The sequence below is a fragment of the Lissotriton helveticus genome, chromosome 9 (assembly GCF_964261635.1).
Source record: "Lissotriton helveticus chromosome 9, aLisHel1.1, whole genome shotgun sequence".
NCBI lineage: Eukaryota > Metazoa > Chordata > Amphibia > Caudata > Salamandridae > Lissotriton > Lissotriton helveticus.
This window is the reverse complement of record NC_136070.1, coordinates 963,744,478-963,764,622: the sequence shown is the minus strand read 5'-3', so window position 1 is coordinate 963,764,622 and position 20,145 is coordinate 963,744,478. Positions and strand designations below refer to the sequence as shown.

Below are 20,145 nucleotides of genomic sequence, written 5' to 3'. Positions count from 1 at the left end.
ACATCCCATGCCATTTTCAGGGTATGCCTTTCTAATGACCTGATTATTTTTTCTGGAATGGTTCTAGTCCATTTCCTGCCTAATTTAGGTGCAGTGCTCCCTGTGTTTTGTAGATGCGTATTGGTGAGCAATAGAGGGATGTAAAAATGGTCTGAGCAGGGCACTGGTATGGGGTGGCTATTTCTAATGTAGGGTCATTGGTAAATATTGCATCTAAAATATGCCCTTTTTAATGTGTTGCTGAATGCACCAGCTGACTAAGCTTCATGGCATCCATTTCTTAGGTAAATCTGTTGGTGGTGGGGTTGTTTTGTTTATCTAGGTGGATATTAAAATCGCCTAGTACGGTTGTCGCACTTTTGGTAGTGATACTCTCGACTAGAAGGACGGGGTAAATGCTCCAGAAAGGTTTTACAGTGTCCAGGTGGTCGATAGATAAGCATTCCTGAAAAGGTTTGGGTGGGGGATAGCCTAATGCTGAACAGTATGGTATCTCAGTTGAGAAGGGGCTTAGGTGAGAAATTGCAGCGGTAGATATCTTTGTACATGATGGCTACTGCCCCCTCAACTTTTCCATCTCTAACCTGTCTACTAATGTTAAATCCTGTAGGGCGGGCCAGTGCTAGGTCTGGAGTGGACCATTCTTTGAGCCATGTCTCGGGCACAAATAAGACGTCTATTAGAAGTCTGATCTCTGTTTTGTGTGCTGGGATGGATCTGCAGTTTATTAGCCCCATTTTCCATCTTACTTTCCCATTTATTTCTGTTGGGGACCCCTTTAGACGAGAGATCTCCTCCCTCACCATGCATTTGCAGTGGGTGCACATGGTCTTTCTTCCTGCCATGCATTGTGTTGCGACTAAGTGAGCACATTGTGGGGTGACATCCGGTCTCAGTTATATGAGATCTTTTGCACTGTATCTTATCACTCCTTGTGTGTCAGAATCGTAATGAGCAGGGTTCCTGGCCTCGTCTGGACGCGGATGAGCGCAGACGGGCTTGCCTTTAGCACACTAGCCGCGTGCCTGCTGCATGAGTCCACGCTGCCATGCGGCTTTAATGTAAGCCCCCGGAAGTATGAGTGCCAAGCTCCGCCCCGTCACCCCTGCTCTCTTCACGTAATTGGACAGACCGTGGAGGACCGGAAAGCAGAGCAGGGAAGGCGGCGAAGCTTAGATTAGAGGTGAGTTAGATTAGAGGTGAGCAAATACAATGGCAAACAGATTAAGAATCCTGTTTAAAACAGAGATTGAAGTTTTTTTTTCAATGCGTGAACAAAGGTTTTATCTTGAAGATACCATGCGTTAATACGCCACATAGGTCCATTGCTGCGGAGGGAGGAGTAGTGGGGAATGATCCAAGATCCCCCTGGGTAATATTTTGATGTGGCTCAGTGTCTGGCAGCCCAGGGCAGGTAAGAGAATCAGGTTAATGCGAAAGTCCGTGTGGTGAGCAGCTGAGGTGTGCGTGAATTTATAGAGCGTATGAGGCCAGGATCTCCAGGCATCAAAGAGGCCCCAGGACGAAGTCCAATCTGCGAGGAGCCAAGTCCTCGGGTCCCTGGAGGCAGCAGGACCGGTGCTATCCAAGGCAGGCACAGAGACTGCGTTAAAATCTCCCCCCAACACTGTGAGTCCCTGGGGAGGCGAACAAGAAGTGTCAAGAGGTCTCTAAGGCAGAGTGACAGGGCGGCTGGTGGTACATACACACACTGCAGCACGATCACCCATCCCTCCAGGGTGCCCTCCAAGGCTATAAAGCACCCTTGGGGGTCACGGGTGACCTGCGAGAACACCAGGAGAAAGGAACGGCGCAAGAGGATTGCACCTCCTCTTGTTTCCATGAGTATCCTGCATGGAAACCCCGATCATAAACTTTACAGGCCAAGAAAGAATAGAGTTTGCCCCGGAGATGGGTCTCCTGTAGGAGAAGGACCTCGGGAAGGTGGTGGTGGGCAAATGTAAAGACCGCAAAATGCTTAATCTGGTCTAACAAACTCATTACCATTCCATGACAAAACCTGGAAGGTCATTTGGTGGGATTGAGTGTACCAACAAGGTCCAATAACACACCCAGGTGGGGTCACTGAGGTGGGGCAGACACGACAGCGAGGTGGTGTCTGGAAGACTCTAAAACTGAACATGGTTGTGGAATCAGGTCACAGTGAATGATATTAGGTGTGTCGATACCTTGAAAAAGGGTAAGCAATAAATAAGAATATATAAAAATATTCCCCATCTCCAACTCCCGCCCCTCCACAAACTTCTACCCTAGAAGTATCTGTCGCCCAATAAACCAAAACAATGGAGACAGCAGTGAGCACCACATTACTGAGTCTTCGAAAGCAGATGGTATGAGCCTATTTGGTGAGTGGATTTGCCAATTCCAGCTGCCTCTGAGCCACTGATGATCATTCTGACCAGTAGGCATTAGGCAGGGGACCAACTCTACCAGTATGAGATTTGGTGGGACCAGGCGATACCCTCAAGGACCAGTCCCCATACATGAGGATGGACAGAATATTGGACTGCGGGAGTGGTCCGAGTCTGGCTGAGGAACGGAAATGTCATTTAAAAGTGAGGATGTAGAGGGCTCGACTGCTCGGACGTCATCTTCCTCACCTGCTGTAGGATCTCTGGTTGGCCCCCCAGAGGGCCGGGGCTTTGTCCAGGAGGAACCCAAGGGTGAAGCTGAACGAGTCCCACCACGTCCCCTCCGGGAGTGGTTGCGTCGTCCCCAGGGTTGGGGTAGGGGGCGAGAGGCCGGGTCAACAGGTGACCCCCAGACATTGGCAGAAGGTAGAGAGTGTCCATATAGAGGTCTCTCCTCCATAAGCCATTGCCAAGCCTCTTCTGGCATATCAAAGAACCTGGATTTATTAAGATGAATAACTTGGAGTCTGGCTGGGAATAAGAGACAGTATTGGAGGCCCATGTTCCTCAGTTTTTGTTTAACATCTAGAAAGGATCGCCTTAGTTGCTCTACTTCTCTAGTATGGTCCGGGAATACAAAGACCTTAGGGCCGTTATAGTGGAGGTCTGGCCCGGTGCGCTCTTCGCAAAGGATTGCGTCCCAGTCTCGAAAATTCAAGATACGGACGATGATTGGCTGCGGGGAGGGGGGCACCAGAAGGACGCCAGTGAGCCAGTGATCAGTGGGCCTTCTCGAAGCTGCCCCTTCAACAGACTCTGGGATCCCAATAACGCGGATATTATTATGTCTTGAGCGGTTTTCTGCTACCTCGGCGGGCTCATGGAGTTCTGACGTGCGGATGAGGAGTGTGAGATCTGAGACTTAAGGGTTGAGACATCGTCTTCAACTGTGAAAATCCTGGACTCCGTCTCCATGATGCTGGCAGTAGCTTTTGGGGTTCCCAAGAAAAGGAACCTGAATTCGAAACACCCGGCGGGAAGTCTGGGGTATTGGCCAAGGGGGTCAGGAGAAAGGTGTAAACTGGGAAAGCCTGTTTCCTCCTCACAGTTTGCCAGTGGGCTATGAATTTGGCCGTCAATGGTAGAGGGTCTTGGTCAGCAGTCACAGAAACCCGCTTAGGGGGACTGGAGAGAAGGCTTGTTCCACTTGCACCCAAGGCTTACCCTCGGTTTCGTGCTTCCAGTCGAGAGAAGGGCGAACTTAAGCTGCCAACATGCACATAGTTATATCTGGGAAACCCAGGCCCCCCTCAGCTGTGGATCGTAATAAGGACAAGTTGGCCCCCCGCTGGGATTCCTCCCACACAAAATTAAGCATTGTGTTACGGATCAGTGTCTGAGTTGATTTCGGGATGGCGGGGGATTGTATGACATACAGGAGTCAGGGCATGAAAATCATTTTGAGGCTATTGAGCCAACCTAACCAGGATATCTCTAACTTACCCCACCTATAAAGATGTTTGAAAATGGGTGTGAGAAGAGGAGGAATGTTGATGTCATACAGGGTGCTTCTGTGGGTCAGAAGATGAACTCCCAGGTATGTTATGGCCGCCACAGCCCATGTGGAACTGCCTCTCAGGTTGGGATCCTGAAGGGTGCCCTCCAGTTCTGCTACCCCCAAACCTTGTGATTTGGAATAGTTAATTTTGAATCCAATACCTACTCAAAGCGGTCCAGTTCTCCTAATAGTGCAATGGATGTTTCAGGGTCAGTGACAGAGCATAGGATATCATCGGCAAAGATCAGTTTGTGCTCTTTGCGCTCTACCATTATGCCTCGCATTACAGGATTGTTCTGGGCTTTAGCCACCAGGTGTTCCATGGTTAGGGCGAAATTGAGGAGGAACAAGGGAAGCCCCTGTCTCATACCCCTGGTCACTGGGATGTTTGTAAAGCTATTGCTAATATTGAGTTTGGCTGACTGCTTTTTTTAATTCGCCTGGATGAAAGTTTTCATCTTGGGGCCTAAGTGAACTCTATCTAGTACACTAGTCAGGTATGCCCAATCTACTCTGTTGAATGCCTTCTCGGCATCCATGGAGAGAAGGACCATTGGTTGAGCACAACGTTCCACTACATCTGCCAGTCCCGTATTGTCATTAGCCTGCCTATTGCGGATGAAGTCCAATTGCTAGGAACAATAAGACTAGGCCACTTAGGTTGGAGTTGGGCCACGAGTATTTATTCAAAACATTTTACCTCACTATTCAGTAACACAATTGGCCTATAATAGGAGCATAACATTGGCTAGTCTGGTTTAAGAAGGATGGTAAGGTGGGATCCCAGCATTGCATCTGTAACTTACCTGAACATTAAGAAAAGTTGAAAACCTTTGTGAGGGGTTCTACCAATGTTTCTTAATCAGAAAGTCAGGAAGACACACTGATGTTGGATGAGGAACAGAAGATTTCTGCCTCCAAAATGTATGAATCACTTTCTAATAAAGGCTACTTTGACTTTTTTTTTGGGCTACGTTACAACATAGGCTATATTTTTTAACAGAAAATGATGTAAAACATTGCTACTGATCAAGGTACTTATATACCGTTAAAAACCAGAATATTATTGCCTAAATATGGTCTGGCAAAAATATTGTGTCCTTCATATCGTGGAAGATAATATCCCCCTATTGGAGTTACTAATAGAAAATCTACACTCAACAGAGCGATATTTTAAAATGATACTTAGGCCACAATATTTTTATTAGATGATATTGAGGCAACGCTGACATACAATTTTGTTTACAAAAATTTCACCACACTTCCCATCTTTGCATTTTTCTTCTTTTTTCATTAGCACTCTTGCCTCTGTGGAAAGCTTGCATTTTCTTTAGACAGAAAAGTGGAAAATGGTCTGCTTCAGCATTCCTTTCCTGCTGCCACAAGGGGCCTCTCAGGCCAGAGTGTTCATTTGTGGCCCTTGGGAACTGCTCCCTTATGCCCTGATCTGAGTCCTCCCATCCCTCAGTGACAATATCCAACCACTGACTCTGTGTACCATCCCACTAACACAAGGACTTTATGAACTAGCCCTGAAGTGCAGCCCATCTGCTGGCCTAGACTTTAGGGGTGCAAAGGAACTGCTGTGTGTCAAGTAAGCAGCAAGTACAAATCATTAGACGAAAAGTGCATTAGAAGTTTTAGAAAGAGGAACAAGCACACAGAGTTTTCCCCTTCTTTCTGATGCACCCTTGTTCATATCCTTCTTATGCCATATTGAACACTCTTATTCGTGTACCCTGTTGATGACCGTGTGGCGGAAGATCTTAGCAAATCCCATCTTCCCCACAGAGTAAAACAGCTGTCTTCATGAAGGACTCAGTGGGGTGGTTGCAGAGCTGCTTGTACTGTTTACGTTGCAATTACTATACAGACACATATGGAGGCTGTGGTTGCATTCCAGTGTTGTGCCAATATTGCCATGGGCCATAAAGCAAGCACTGAGAATGGTCTTTCACTCCCCTATGTCGCCACTGCACCTGCTGCCTCAGTGATAGCTAAGCCTCATGTCACCAGCAAATTCCGATCTGAGATCTTGGTCTTGGGCCAGATCGCTGAACCCCAGAGTAAGGTGAAGGAGATCCATAAGAGGGAAGATCAGAGGCAAGGGGACCAAAGGACTAATACAGTTCTTGAGGCCTGATCTTCAATAGCTTACGTGGTCCATGCCTCCATGCCACCTTCCTCTTCGCACAGCAGATGTGGACAAATTATTAGGATTACTGGAACACAGAACCCGTTTCAAGGTATCAGAGTGAAAAATATACTACAAGGTAGGAATTATGCTCAATTTAAAGTTACTCTGCACAACGAGGAAATGAATAATGACTACTATACATTTTAAAATTGAAACAAAAATACATAAAAGCAAAATTCTAGGTTTGCGGAAATCCCACCATCCATCCCCTGAGATAAAGTCACCTGAAACCAGCTACTTACCCAGGTACTCTGGGGTGCCACAGGGCTCCTTGATGAGCCCATTCTCCAGCTTGGCCAAGTGAAAATCACTGATTACAATCTTAGAGTTCTTCAGGCGGTTGTAATAGAGCAGGTTCTCCAGCTGAATTTAGAGCAGGAAGACAAAACAAAGTACCCCAATTCAATTTACACACAGTATAAATCTATGTATCTCTTCAAAAAGTGTTGAGGCTCACCAAGTCAGTGAAGGCTATGTGTTCTGCTGTCTTGATGAAAGATCACTTCACATATTTAGAGATTTCTGCAAATCAGAGATACCTGCCTGTTGCTGCAGCAGTTGTTATGAAGGTTGAATAGTTTGCCAATTAGGGGTCTTGTTTATTGTGTCTACTTGGCATACTATCTTGTTTTTCAATAATAAAGGTTTAGGCCATTGAATGCCTTCATAGCTGGGAGCAGGGAGCCTGACAGGAAGTCTAGTTATGGCCACTCATCCCCAACTAGGTCAGGGAGAGTGCCACTGTCACCTGGCATCTCAGTAGGAGTTGGACTATCTGGTCAAGGGTTAATGCCAGTAGAGCTGATTGAGGCTCAACAATGGAAACCCAACAGTTACCGCCGCTCTAAATGGGAAGGGGAAGCTACAAATTTGGCAGGGTCGGTGAACTGCAATACATGGTGGCACAAGAACTTCATGCAGCTCTGTACTCTTCTTCTTTTCTTAACCTTCTTCATGTAAGGAAATAATTCACTTTGGTTCCAAAGAGCAATAATGACAAGTCGATAAGTGCACACAGGTAGTTATTGTCTTGAAAGCAGAATCAGAGAGTCCTATCAAAATGAGAGCCCATTCACACCAATGTAGACTGATAACTATAAAAGAGGTTGCCTACATTTCTACTAATACTGATATTGTAAACCAGCTCCCACAATCTAATTTGAAATCCTAGCTTCCACATATAGCAATAAATCATCTACCTCCGAGTGACTATGGTAATCCATACAACTGCCACAAAAGCCCTTCCTTGACTCCACCATCCCATTTTTTCAATGAATATTCCTACCACGAACTCTTCCAACTGCATGCATCCACCCTCGCGTGTCTAGCAAAATGTCAATCCACCAAAAACAACAAACATGCAAATGCTAGAGTAAGTCATGTCAATCTTCTTTAGAAAACATCAACAAGCAGGTTGAAGAAAAGGATACGGCCACTTTTTGCTGTTGCTTTTTCAAGCCTATCAAAATGTATTTGGTGTGCTCTGTTCACTCCCTGTCCTACCACAATCTCCCCCTCAGTCACTCAACACCTTACTAGGGGTATGTATTGTTCTTATTATACAAGAACAATATTGCATAGATCTTTATTTTTGGCTTTCTTGCCATTGGCAGTTTCCCTTTTTTTCCTACCGAAATCACTTGCCTACTTTTCCTCTGCTACAGGCAATTTTTCCTTGTGAGTGCCAATATTTCTTTGAAAGTGCTAATTGGTGCTGAAAATAGATTTGGCATCTTCCTTCCAAGTTATCTATACAGTTGTTTTCTTCATGATATTGCTGAATATGAATGGATATTTTGCACTCTTTTTGCGACTAACAATGGGTGCGAAATTCCTGATTTACAAACTGAATTTCAAATCATATTCAGAAAATGATGTACACTGCTGGTAGTAAAGTTATTATTCAGAACTTTGGGAAGTTTTGCAATGGGAAAGCTTGGCAGCTATGCCAACGTTTACCCATGAATGACAGACTCTACAGTCAATCAGAAATGTGTATTGTGAAAGAAGACACCGTAAGCAAAGGTATTTTTCTATGTGTCTTTCTATAGAAACATGAATAGAAACACGGGCCTGATTTACATATTCGCTGTAACAGACCAGTGTGTGGGAATCTGTCTCATTGCACATCTTCCTCTTGGGAATCAGGGCAGGCAACTCAAAGTGTTCCACACAGGATATCTTTTTTAAGTAGTACAGGTTCCTTTAAGCTTGTTTTAAAAAAGTTTAGCATTTGGGAATGAGCAATGATGGTCTGCTGTTCCTTGCCAAAGTCGCAAATAGCACCCTGTCTAATTAATGTTCATTAGTGAGGTCATTTTACAGTCCAGAGTTTGCGATGCAAACACTGATAAAGCATGTTCCTGTGCATTGGAACCATAAATGGGTTAATTAATTATTAGCCCAATTTGCACCTTGAATATTCAATGGATGTGTGTGTATGTGTGTGTGTGTGTGTGTGTGTGTGTGTGTGTGGTGTGTGTGTGTGTGTGTACATGCTTACTGCACATTTCTACTTTGGGGAAGTGTTGATTTCGGTGTTGCTGCTAATAAACAGCCATTATTCAGAAACTGAAAGTGATAACAGAGAAGAGGGGTGGTGGTGGCTAGCGCTTGAGAGAAGGGAAAGAAGGATAAGAGAAATGGGGAGCACATGGGAAAGCATAAAGGAGTTTCTGGAATGAACAATGTGAAGAGAGGCACTATTTATACACTTTATCATAACAGATTCTGGGGCAAGAAGTGGTCTGGGAAGCCTCACGTGGCCTAAGCTGTATGCCCCTTGTACAGATCAGGCTGGGAGTCCTTCGAGCAGCCTGTGAAAGCAAGATGTGAACAGGTGCGTATGAGGAGCCAGCATTTTTTCAAACGTTGAATGGGAGACAGGAGGTGCTGCATAGAATGTGCCCTGCACAATACAGCTTTAGATACCCATTTATCCCTTGGTGTTTGGTAGGGAACACGGGGGAGGCTGGGGTTTGAAAAATATTTTTAAAACCTCTTACCTCTTCCTCTTCCTGACTCTGAGTCCGGAAGAAGCAGGAAGCACACAGACTCCCTTAAGCCAATCACAACGCTGCAATTGCATTGCAGCATTGTGATTGGTCTGAGCGTCGTGATTCGGAACTCAGACAGGGAGAGGAAGCCTGTGCATGTTCTCCACCCAGGCTGTGTATTACAGCCTGGTGGAGAACATGCAGAGTGCGCATTACTGTTTGGCCGGTCCAAGACGGCCGGCCAAAGTGTCATGCACACTTAAGTGCAAGAATCACTCCTCCTCCTTGTGCCACTAGCCCAGCTCCACCCTAACACAGCCCTGCAGCAATGAAAAATACAATTATAATAACCTTGTAATTATCTTTTTATTTTTCCATTTACCACTGCTCTGAGTGCAATGGCGAGACACTCCTCCACCCTAGTAGAGCAGCCGCCCCTGCTTTTATCATTAGAGATGCTATTAAGGAGTATTTTGAGTATGTGAGGTGGGAGTGGGAAAAAATAAAAAGTAACAATGTACAGGAAAGGGGACCAAGTGATTGCTATTGGCTTAGATTTTTAGGCTTTCCAACTGCCATCTTTGTGTTTCTGTGAAATGCCACGTGTCATGGGTATGCCTAGATGAGGGTTTTGTGCTTGTTGTTTCACTGGAATCAAGTTACAAGCACCACTGGTGATGCTCTAGTAGTCTGAAACAAGTCTGTGACTGCTTGTGTTTCTGTATGGAGGTAACCTGCCCTTGCAGTTCGGGCAGGGGCGGCTCCTTTGTTATGGCAGAGGAATGTGGCCCTAATGCTTGAACCAGCAGATGCATGCAAAATAAAATGATAATAAAGCAATTCATAAAACTGCTTTATTGTCATTTTATTTTAATCAGGAGCCGCAGCCGAGTCTTGAGGGTGGGGCCATCAGCAGCAGGAGGAGTGGTGGGCATAGGGCACTGCAAGTGCGCATGTCGGCTAGGCCGGCCAAAACGACATGCACACTTGGATATCTCCAGGCTGTTGCTTGGAGATACCCGCAGGGCTCGTGAGCACAGGCAACACGTCTTCCTTGAAAGAAAGAAATGAAGCTTAGGGATCTCACAAATGTCTCTAGCAATGCCCTTCTAGTGCCTTCGAGTGCCTTGTAACTACACCCACTTACATACCTTTCGAAATCCCAGTATGTCTTGATGTTGCAATATAGTTGTAAATAGTTTCCACTTGAAGAACTCTTGGATTACCTTGAGATTCCTGTGAACGATTTTCAGTGAATGGAGATAGGCAACCGCCTCAAGGACCTGCCGGATAACGTTGCTGGTATCACGTTCCGAGTAATAACCCTGGTCCAAGATCCAGTCAAACACCTCACGGCCAGTGGCTCTGTTAATGAGAAAAATACATCAGGATGCAGGGTTACAGACACAGTTGCAAGTGACAGGGGGAGGTTTATATTGCTGTAACCAACAAAACAATGCATGCTGCGATTAATAGGTGTTTCAGGTGTGGTAACACTGTGGTGGGCGGTAGTAATTAATTCCATTATAAAGCCATATGCTTGTAGGGTAACTAAGATATTTCAAACAACGTTTCTGACATAAGCTTGTTAATAATATGGGGCTGATTTAGAAGTATTACCACAGGAGTTGTCTTTTATGCACTTTTACAAGCATTTGTAAATCACCCCCCTGCATCCAACTCCCTATTAGTAATAAGCAAAGACGACACAGCCCTTTCTAATTGTACTCATTGAAAATTAATATTACCTGAATATTCCAGTTTTTGATTTTCATGCCCAGTTCACAGCGGCATGTAGGAGTACTTAAACAACCACAACAGGAGTACTACTTTATGTTCTGCAAAATGCTTTTGTAATTAGGCTCCTCTGTTTAAGTTCCACACCCATTAAAAGGTTTGCATGTTATGGTAATTTTATCTATATTTAAAACACGTTTGTTTGATTTAAAATAAATCTTAGGCACCATTACTTATCTACATCATTTAATACATCATTATTTACATTAAAAAAACACAGGAAATAAGCAATTCATTTGAGCCCTAAATTCATATACATTTTTTAAATGGCTATTTTTTACAATCCTTTGAGGACCCATCACAATATCTTAGATGTTCTAAGCATAGTAATCTCAAACCCTCTTAACGAAAGATTACATGACCCAGTTTTTCAATTAATCTTTGCATAAAAATGACTTTAACTGTCTGCCCAAAATATGACATGCAAGCATGGGTCCTTGACAGTTTGTGTGCTTGTATCGGTGAAAGGTTATAGCTTCTTATCATAAGATGTGCTCTACACAGCATAAAAAAATGGATATAGACAGGTTTTGTTTCAATAGTATACAAATCTGCCCTTATAGACTAATCTTTAATATCCTTCTTCAATGCTGCTTTAAACGTTGTTACATTGGCCAGCTTGTCTGCCAATATTTCATCCAAGCATTTCACTCAGATATTACAAAATTGACACCCTTTACATAGGAGCCAGAATTACTAATCCCTGTCTCATAGTCAACCAGACACAAGTTCTTAAAGGTCCATCCACTGTGGAAGAAAAATCAGTTATATTCACCCATTCCTTTATCAGTAATTTCTATCATGCAGGCTTAATCTTGTGTGATTTCAGCAACTTTGCTTTATGCTTGTTACATGAAATTCCCAAAATAAGACTATTACGCCAAATTGCAGAATTATGCACCATTTGCGTCCAACACTTAGTGCACCGCGACACTATTGAGGGTCTTCATATTAGTCATTGTCTTCTTTTATTTAGGTGAAATGCTGTAACATTCCACAAGGTAGGGTAGGGTGCTTGTTATCTTTACCCATTTACAAAATAATTGTGAACAGTATTAGATGATCTGAGGTAGAGGATTTGCTGATAATTTTATTCAAGAGAGACTCTGAAGTTGAAAGAACACCTTCTGAACACTTTTTAAAGAATTATCTGTTAAAGAGAAGTTGTTATATCCTGATTTAGGTGTAATGGATTCTCTCCCTAGTTTCCCTGATACCTGCTGCTCAGCCGTTGTGTGTGAGGTAATGGAATGTTGGTGAGTGCCTGACTTGGGAGAGTCTCAGTTGGAGGGAGTGGGCTGATCAGTAGGATGCTGCTCCTGGTGTGCCGTGTGCATAGGTATATACATTCATTTTTATCCTGTAACTAAGAGTTACCTTATTCAATAAACCTTCATCATTTAACTTACGTAACCTGCTTACCAAGGAGCTGTCTGTATTTGCAAAAAGGGCAATGATTGAAAACTAACTTACACGTGAAAGGAGATTGAGAAGGAAGAGAAAGTCTACAAGAAACAAAGAAAAAGAGTTTGAAGACTGGAAAAAAATAGACGCATAAAGAGGAAAGTGAAACACCCTGAGTACTACCAGTGTCTCAACCCATCAAACAGTCTGCAGACTAAGAGGGTGGTATACTTGAATATACACTGAACAAGACCTGATGTGCCTGATTAAATGGGTTATAAATGCTGAAGATATGGTTTGTTGAATTCTATTTGTACAGAGTTGGAAAACGGTCTGTATTTCTACAACATTGAAAGAGTGATCAACACAGTGTACCTATTACAGCAGCCGAGTTAAGCTAAGCATTGCTTGTGAGGGTGTTATTTTTGGTGAGGATTTAGCCCAATTAAGTGACGGTGAGAGCGCATACTGAGGTGCTAGGGGCGCATGTTGTGTGTTATTATTTAAAGCTGCCCTCTATCACTGTGTGTAACGCGCACTGAGGTGCAAGGGAGCGTGTGTCCTTTGTTGTTATTCAACATGTACACTTAATCAGCGCATGTGACTAAACTGCAGCTGCAGGCCGTTGTGAGGTAACTTGCTGCAATCAGTGCGAGCAGGGGAACGAACCCTGGCATCAGCTCTAGCGTGAAGACTTCCCAGGGGCGGTCGTGAGCAGGAGTGCAAGTTGAACACTCACAATAACGCCCAGCTAAGAGAATGAGCACCTACATCAGTTTGATTTTCTGTAACACGTGTGTGATCTTGGGTTGTACGGCATTACAACCCGGGCTTTTACCCCGCATGCCATTACAACGCTGTTTTTACAACGCAAGTCGTTACAACGACTTGCATTGGGGGCGCTGGATAGTGGAATAGTTTCATTTTCTATTCCAACTCCAGCCTACGTTGACAGTAGGGGAGGTGTTGGATAGAAAATTAAACTATTCCCTATCCTACAGCGCCCTCCAGCACAACGACTTGCGTTGTAATAGCAGCATTGTAATAGCAGTGCGGGGTAATGCCCGCGTTGTTATGGATGTTTCCCGTGATCTTGTGATATCATTGTGCCAACGTGTGGGAGCCATGTTTAAACAGGGCACGGGCATATTATCAAGCGGCAGCGATAATTATCGCTTGCCACGCCTAGCGTGAGATTTTTTATCACCGGCTATCGCTGGAAATTAATGCCATGCTAGCGCTGTATTAACAACGCATAGCGCAATGGCGATAATTATTCCAGCTATAGCGGTGTTTTCCATGGAACATCACTGGTTTTTCAGCGATGTTCCATGGAAAACGGCGATATCCTTGATGATAGGGCCTGTGGTCTTAGCCACACAATGTTAGGTATGCCTTAATCTGGAATTTAACAGAAGTTAAATTCCAGTGTTAAGGCCCAGTTAGTGCAAAAAATATCAGCTCTAAACCGGATGGGGCTTAGTTGTAAATACAGCGAAGCACCGTTAGCGATATTTTACAATGTAGCTGTAAGGGGCACGCCTACCTTGCATATCATTAGCGATGCGAGACAAGGCGGTAGGAAACCGGGTGCTAAGGCAAGGAAACACGCGCTAGCATGTCCATGTTAATAAAGCAATAACATTATCGACGCTTTTTGCCCGAAAACAGACACTAAAGCGGCGATAATGTTATCCCCAGCCCTTGATTATATGCCCCGGCCATAGCCATAGGACTTTATTATTTTATGAAAGCATGAAGACAAGTCTGGAAGGGTTTTGACTGTGTGCGTTGTTACAGAGCTGCTGGAGTCACTCGTCACGGCGTCAGGAACACCATAATCTTCAGGCCTGTCATGGCTTGTATGTGTTTGGCAGTGTCAACATGCGTCGGAACATGGTACTTTCATATGTCAGGGAAAGGAAACAAATCTGATTTTGAAGTCTTTTGGACAAATGTATCTCACATCATAATGGAGTCTCACTCATAATTGGGTGTTAGCTTCTGTAAGTTAAACGAACATGCAGAAAAAAAAAGGTGAAGAGTTTTCTTGTGACTAATACTAGTACTGGTAAGCCTGATCCTACAGTCTGATTACTATTTTAACACATGTTCGAGTGAGGCGTTGCTCACCGGAGTGGAGAGGGTTTGCGATGCATCCGGGTGAGGAATCTCTCACAGGGGTGGAGGACGTGATTAATTTTGCAGAAAATGTTGTTAAATCATCAAGGGCCCGATTCACAGAACTAACTTAAGACAAAATCCTAAACTTACTACCATTTTAGTATTCACAGAAGGCACTTACTCATTTTGGTATTCACAGAAGGCACTTACTCATTTCGGTATTCACAGAAGTTAGGAGTCCTAACTTTAGGACTCCTAAATGCCTTCTGTGAATACCGAAAGTCTTAAAATTAGGATTTTTCTCAACTTTACTACTACTAAACTGAGATAAACCCTAATTTAAAGACTTTCGGTATTCACAGAAGGCATTTAGGAGTCCTAAAGTTAGGAGTCCTAACTTTACTACTACTAAATTGAGAAAAATCCTAATTTTAAGACTTTCGGTAATCTCAGAAGGCATTTAGGAGTCCTAAAGTTAGGAGTCCTAACTTTACTACTACTAAATTGAGAAAAATCCTAATTTTAAGACTTTTGGTATTCACAGAAGGCATTTAGGAGTCCTAAAGTTAGGAGTCCTAACTTTACTACTACTAAATTGAGAAAAATCCTAATTTTAAGACTTTTGGTATTCACAGAAGGCATTTAGGAGTCCTAAAGTTAGGACTCCTAACTTCTGTGAATACCGAAATAAGTAAGTGTCTTCTGTGAATACCAAAATGAGTAAGTGCCTTCTGCGAATACGAAAATGGTAGTAAGTTTAGGATTTTGTCTTAAGTTAGTTCTGTGAATCGGGCCCCAAGTGTATATGTTATTGTGATATTGAGTATTTAAGTACTATGTCATGTTATACAATGTTTGCGCAGGGTTATGAAATGTGTGTCGCCAGAATTGTTTTGCTTAAGCGTACATGTGTCTGCTGTTCAGTGTGTATAGTAGACGGGGTGAATAGGCACTCATTTTGTGCGGAAAATAATTGTTAATGTTGGTACTGCCATTCTGTGTTGAATTTTAAAAATGCCATGTTGAAATTGTGTATGCAGGAGAGGGTGTGTGTGCATGCAGTTTTCCTGCATGGTATTCAGTGTAGAGTAAGGATGAGCAAGGGTGAGAGATGTGTTGCATTCAATTTTATGTAGTATTCTGTGGTGCAGGGACAAGTGAGTGTTTGAAGATGCCCTTTGCCTACTGTTGTTACGCCTGAGTGTGGTTGAAAGAGACCCTTTTCCAAATGTATGTAGTGCCTGGATCGGTACGAGTGAGGGTTGAGATACTCTTTACCTACTGCTGTAGTAAAGGTTGAAAGATACCCATTTTGTTGTGTGTGATTGGGGGTTGTTCCTAAGTTTAGGGAGTGTCCTGGTGCAGGGATGAGTGAGGGTTGAAAGATACTATTTTCCAACTGTTTGAGTGAGGGTTGAAAGATGCCCATTTTGTTATTAGTGAGTGCGGGTTGAAAGAGACCCATTTCCAAATGTATGTAGTGTCTTGTTCAGGAAGAGCGAGGGTAGAAAGATACTCTTTGCATATTGTTTGAGAGACGGCTGAAAGATACCCGTTTAGTTATGCGCAAGAGGTCCTGTATTGGGATGAGTGCTGTTGGAAATGATTCAAGATTATTTTATATAGTCACAAGGGTGCATATTATCTAGATGTGCGTTATATAACGCACATCGCACATTTCCATATCGCCTGCTACCGCCGGATTTTTTCGCCGTGTTAGCGCGTAATTATCAATGCGCAACACGTAGGCGAAATTAAATCCGGCGATAGTCGGCGATATGGAACATTAGCGCATGAAAACAAACGTTGTTTTCACGCGCTAATGTGTGCCTTGATAATATGGGGGGGATTCAGCGTTATGATCCACACCTCCATGTTATAAATGCCTTAACACCTGGTCAGAGCAGGCGTTGGGAGACCTGCGATAAACGAGTTTATCGCAGGTCTTCTTCTCCCAACGCCTGCCTTGGTAATAGGGTGTTTCCACCTCCAACCACATTTTACATGTGGTTGGACGTGGGAACGCCCACTTTGCATGTCATTAGCGATGTTTCTCGCTGACATGCCAAGTGGACTTGAAGCAGGCGTTAGCATGCCCTTGTTAATAGGGCGCTGGAAGTATCGCCGCTTTCTTGGCACAATTCGACGAAAAAGCGGCGATACTTCAGCTTGCTAATATGTCCCAAGATTCCCTGTGTTTGCGAGGGGAGTGTGGGGTGAAAGAGATTATTTTCTATGGTCACAAGATGCCCTGTGTTTTGGCGATGAGTGTGGGTTGAGAGACCCGGCTGTGAAAAGATTTTCTCTCTTTTGTTTCCTGAATTATTTTATTATTTCTATCTTACGTTTTCATATGTATATTTTTCTTATTATTTTCTAAGGGGTAAAATGTGTTATATTTTTCCTGCTGCTCAGGCATGTGAGCAATGTAATGACATTTTTGGTGAGTGCCTGGCTTGGGAGAGTGTCGGTTCGCGAGAGTGGGCTGAGCAGTAGGATGCTGCACCTGGTGGGGCGCATGCCTAGGCATATACATTCATCTGTAACCAAGTGTTATGTTATTCAATAAACCTTCATCATATGTACCTACCTGACCTGCCTACCAAGGCGCTATCCTTATTTGCAACAGAAGTGTAATTAAATTTATAATATGATTGAAAATTAGTTGTTAGTTGTATTCTCTCTAGAAACTGCATCTCGGGCATTTTTTTTACTAATACACCATGAAAAGAAAAAAAAGTTACTAATCACTCATTACCTCTAATCTTCAGTACTATAGTAGAGTAGCGCTACACGCGGCAAAGAACTTCAATTCCTGGTCAGGGGTAGTTAGCACTATATAAATAAAATGTGCAATTGCAATATAATAGTGCCTGCTAAAACAGTTTAAAATCCCAGCGCTGCAATGAAGCAAAAAGTTACAGTTTTGAGAATCGGTTTCATCTCAGCCACTAGAGGGTGCCATGTGCCCAGAAGAAAGCTTTACGGTGTCGCTTTCGAGTGTTACAGAAAGTGATTCGAGCGCTCGAACGCATGTCACCTAGATGTGCTAGAAGCCTGCAGGCCCAGGGTTAGATTTTTAACAAGAACAAAGCCCACAGGACTTTTCATGTCACGCGTTATGTCAGTTCAAAAATAACACTTCTGCATTGTAACTTCCAACTGACAACCAGATCCCGGCCCTGAGAAAACAATCCAAGGAGATTTCTAAAATACGAAGTCAGGGACAACATTCTAAGGCCTTCTAGAGTTACCCTCGTGGGTCAATAACGCTGCCAAGAATAGTCCTGGATCGATGTCAGTCTAAAACTAGAGACACTCTTGGGGTGAAAGCATGGATTCTCCAGTCACCACAGCAACATACAGCACAATCCCATCAATACATGTCAGTGTTGGGTGAGAGAATAATCATAGTCACTTCAAGTGATACAACGAACATAGGCAGCTGAGAGCAAACTTGCGACCTTGTTTTAAAGAAGCTATCTGAGTCCTGGGACACAGTCTGTTCTCTCTCTGTTTTTTTCTCCAAGTTACGAGTTTGGCGTCACCTTTGCAAAACTTACCACAAAATGATATTGCTACACAACCAGTGTACTTAGGGCTAGATATGCAAAGGTATTTTGCGGGCGCAAATGGGGTTTTAGACCCGTTTGCGCCCTCAAAAAAATAGTGGCCAATGTACTAATCCTAATTTGCGAGTCGTAAATCAATTTGCGACTCGCAAAATAGGATTAACGACTCGCTATTAGGAAGGGACGTTCCAAGGGCGTCCCTTCCTAATAGCGACTCCGTAAGCTATGTAAGAATGTTTTGCGACCGCATTTGCAGTCGCAAAACACTCACAGCTTACCACCCTTCTCAGAAGGGTGATATGCCATTTGTGAATGTATGCGCAAATATTTTTTTAGGGCAGGCAGTGGTTCCAGGCACCAGTGCCTGCCCTTAAAAAATGAAACTGAAAAGTTTCATTTTCTACTTTTTTAAATGCATCCTGTTTTCCTTTAAGGAAAACAGGCTCCATAAAAAAACTGCTTTATCTAAAAGCAGTCCCAGACATGGAGGTCTGCTGACCCCAGCAGGCCCCATCCCTGGGTGTGCCAGCCATTCGCAATGGGGTCGCATATGCATGAGGCATGCAATTTGCGACCCCATTGGGAATCGCAAACAGTGTCTCAGACACTGTTGTGCATCCCAATTAGCGAGTCGCAAATGCGACGCAATTTGCGACTTGCTAATTGGCGGGACGTACATCTGGCCTCAAATTTGTAGTAGTTGCAGGTTGTGGGCACAACATTGTTTTTAGGGACAGGGACTTATTTTCATCACCAGACTTTGACCCAGAGCAAGAGAGAGAGAAAGACAGAAAGGAGAGAAAGGAGGAGGAAGAGAAAACGTGGGAGAAAAAGGGAGAAAGCAGGGATGATTAAAAACCTGCATGAATGTCCTAAAGAGAGAAACTGCAGGGCCGTGGACGAAAGGTGCACATGAGTTGGGGCAGAGTCAGTGGTCAAGAAAAGCCAGCCTTGGTATTCAACAAAACTCAGCATTCAGAGAGCTATGTAGAAAATCCTTGGTCCCCAGGAATTTTTTTCGGGGTGGGCAATAAATCCTGCTCCGCTGGCGGAGTTTTGGTCACTCCACATTACGCATGTAGCGCAGTGTTCCAGACAAATTCTCGTGCATGGCTCTCCAACTGTAAGTTGGGGAGCGAGAATGGACATCCCCTGGCACCATTTTTGGGCGCTACGAGGGCACCAGGTGAGATGTTTCAAACGTGGGTGGTCGTGGGCTGTCACAACCATTTGCAGTGACAAAAGCTGCTGCTCGAGTAGAAAATCTACTCGAGAAGCAACGCCCTCTGGCACGCTCCTTGGTGCCCTTTGTGCTGATTTTGCAGAACAGAACAAGCTCCCGGTGCTAAAAATGTTTTCATGTAACTCTGAGGAAGTCCGCAGAGTGAAACTCCAAGGGTCTTCCCACCCCTGATTTATTTCAAACAAATTTAGCACTACAGGCACACCCCTAGTATGGAGGGAAATATTCCCGTCTAGCTGATTTCCCAAATTTTGTACAAATTATCTGAAGGGGCTTAAGGCCACAAAACCTAAGTCCTGAAGTAAGGAGACAAATGTGGTTTCTCAGCATCACTAAATTGACTTTGCTGACCATTTAGCGGTAAGAAGTAGGTCTGCATCTAGTAATGAATGCATGTAAAGTACGTTTGCAGAGATGCACACGTTATTTTATATCGCCTCTTTCGAAGATCTAAGTGTCATCAGTTTAGATGAACTATTATACCCAAAAAGAATATGGAAGTCAGTACGTGGTGGGACAGTGCACGTTGATCGTAGGTGGGCTCAACGAGGAACTGTACAGCATCTTGATTAAACAACAGATGTGTCTTTGACAGAGGCCCAGGCGAAATGTTTATTACGTGGCAAAAATCATGTGAATAATTCACGAACTATACATTACATCAATTATGCAACAATGTTGTCATTTCGTGGTTTTGCAATTTTGCAGAACTGGCACCCACAGGAACCTGGTTTGAATATAAAATATTTTGCAGGGAGCATTATGTTCTTGAAACAGTCTCCTGCTATATATTACTTCACTTTTATTACATGGAGCATGCCCTCACATATACTTTTCATACAAGATACCAGCCATGAATGTTTCACAAAATACATAAATTCC

The 20,145-nt window shown here is 43.7% G+C and overlaps 1 protein-coding gene across 1 annotated transcript in view; it reads right to left on the bottom strand.

The window, feature by feature from the left end:
- The window catches only part of CAMKV (CaM kinase like vesicle associated), a 296,840-nt gene that overhangs the window by 76,410 nt on the left and 200,285 nt on the right, over positions 1-20,145 (bottom strand). Inside the window, exons 4-5 of the mRNA XM_078662250.1 lie at positions 10,350-10,488; positions 6,370-6,490 (exon numbers count right to left, since the gene is read on the bottom strand). Of these exons, the coding sequence (XP_078518376.1) occupies positions 6,370-6,490; positions 10,350-10,488 (260 nt within the window). The remainder of the gene's footprint in view (positions 1-6,369; positions 6,491-10,349; positions 10,489-20,145) is intronic.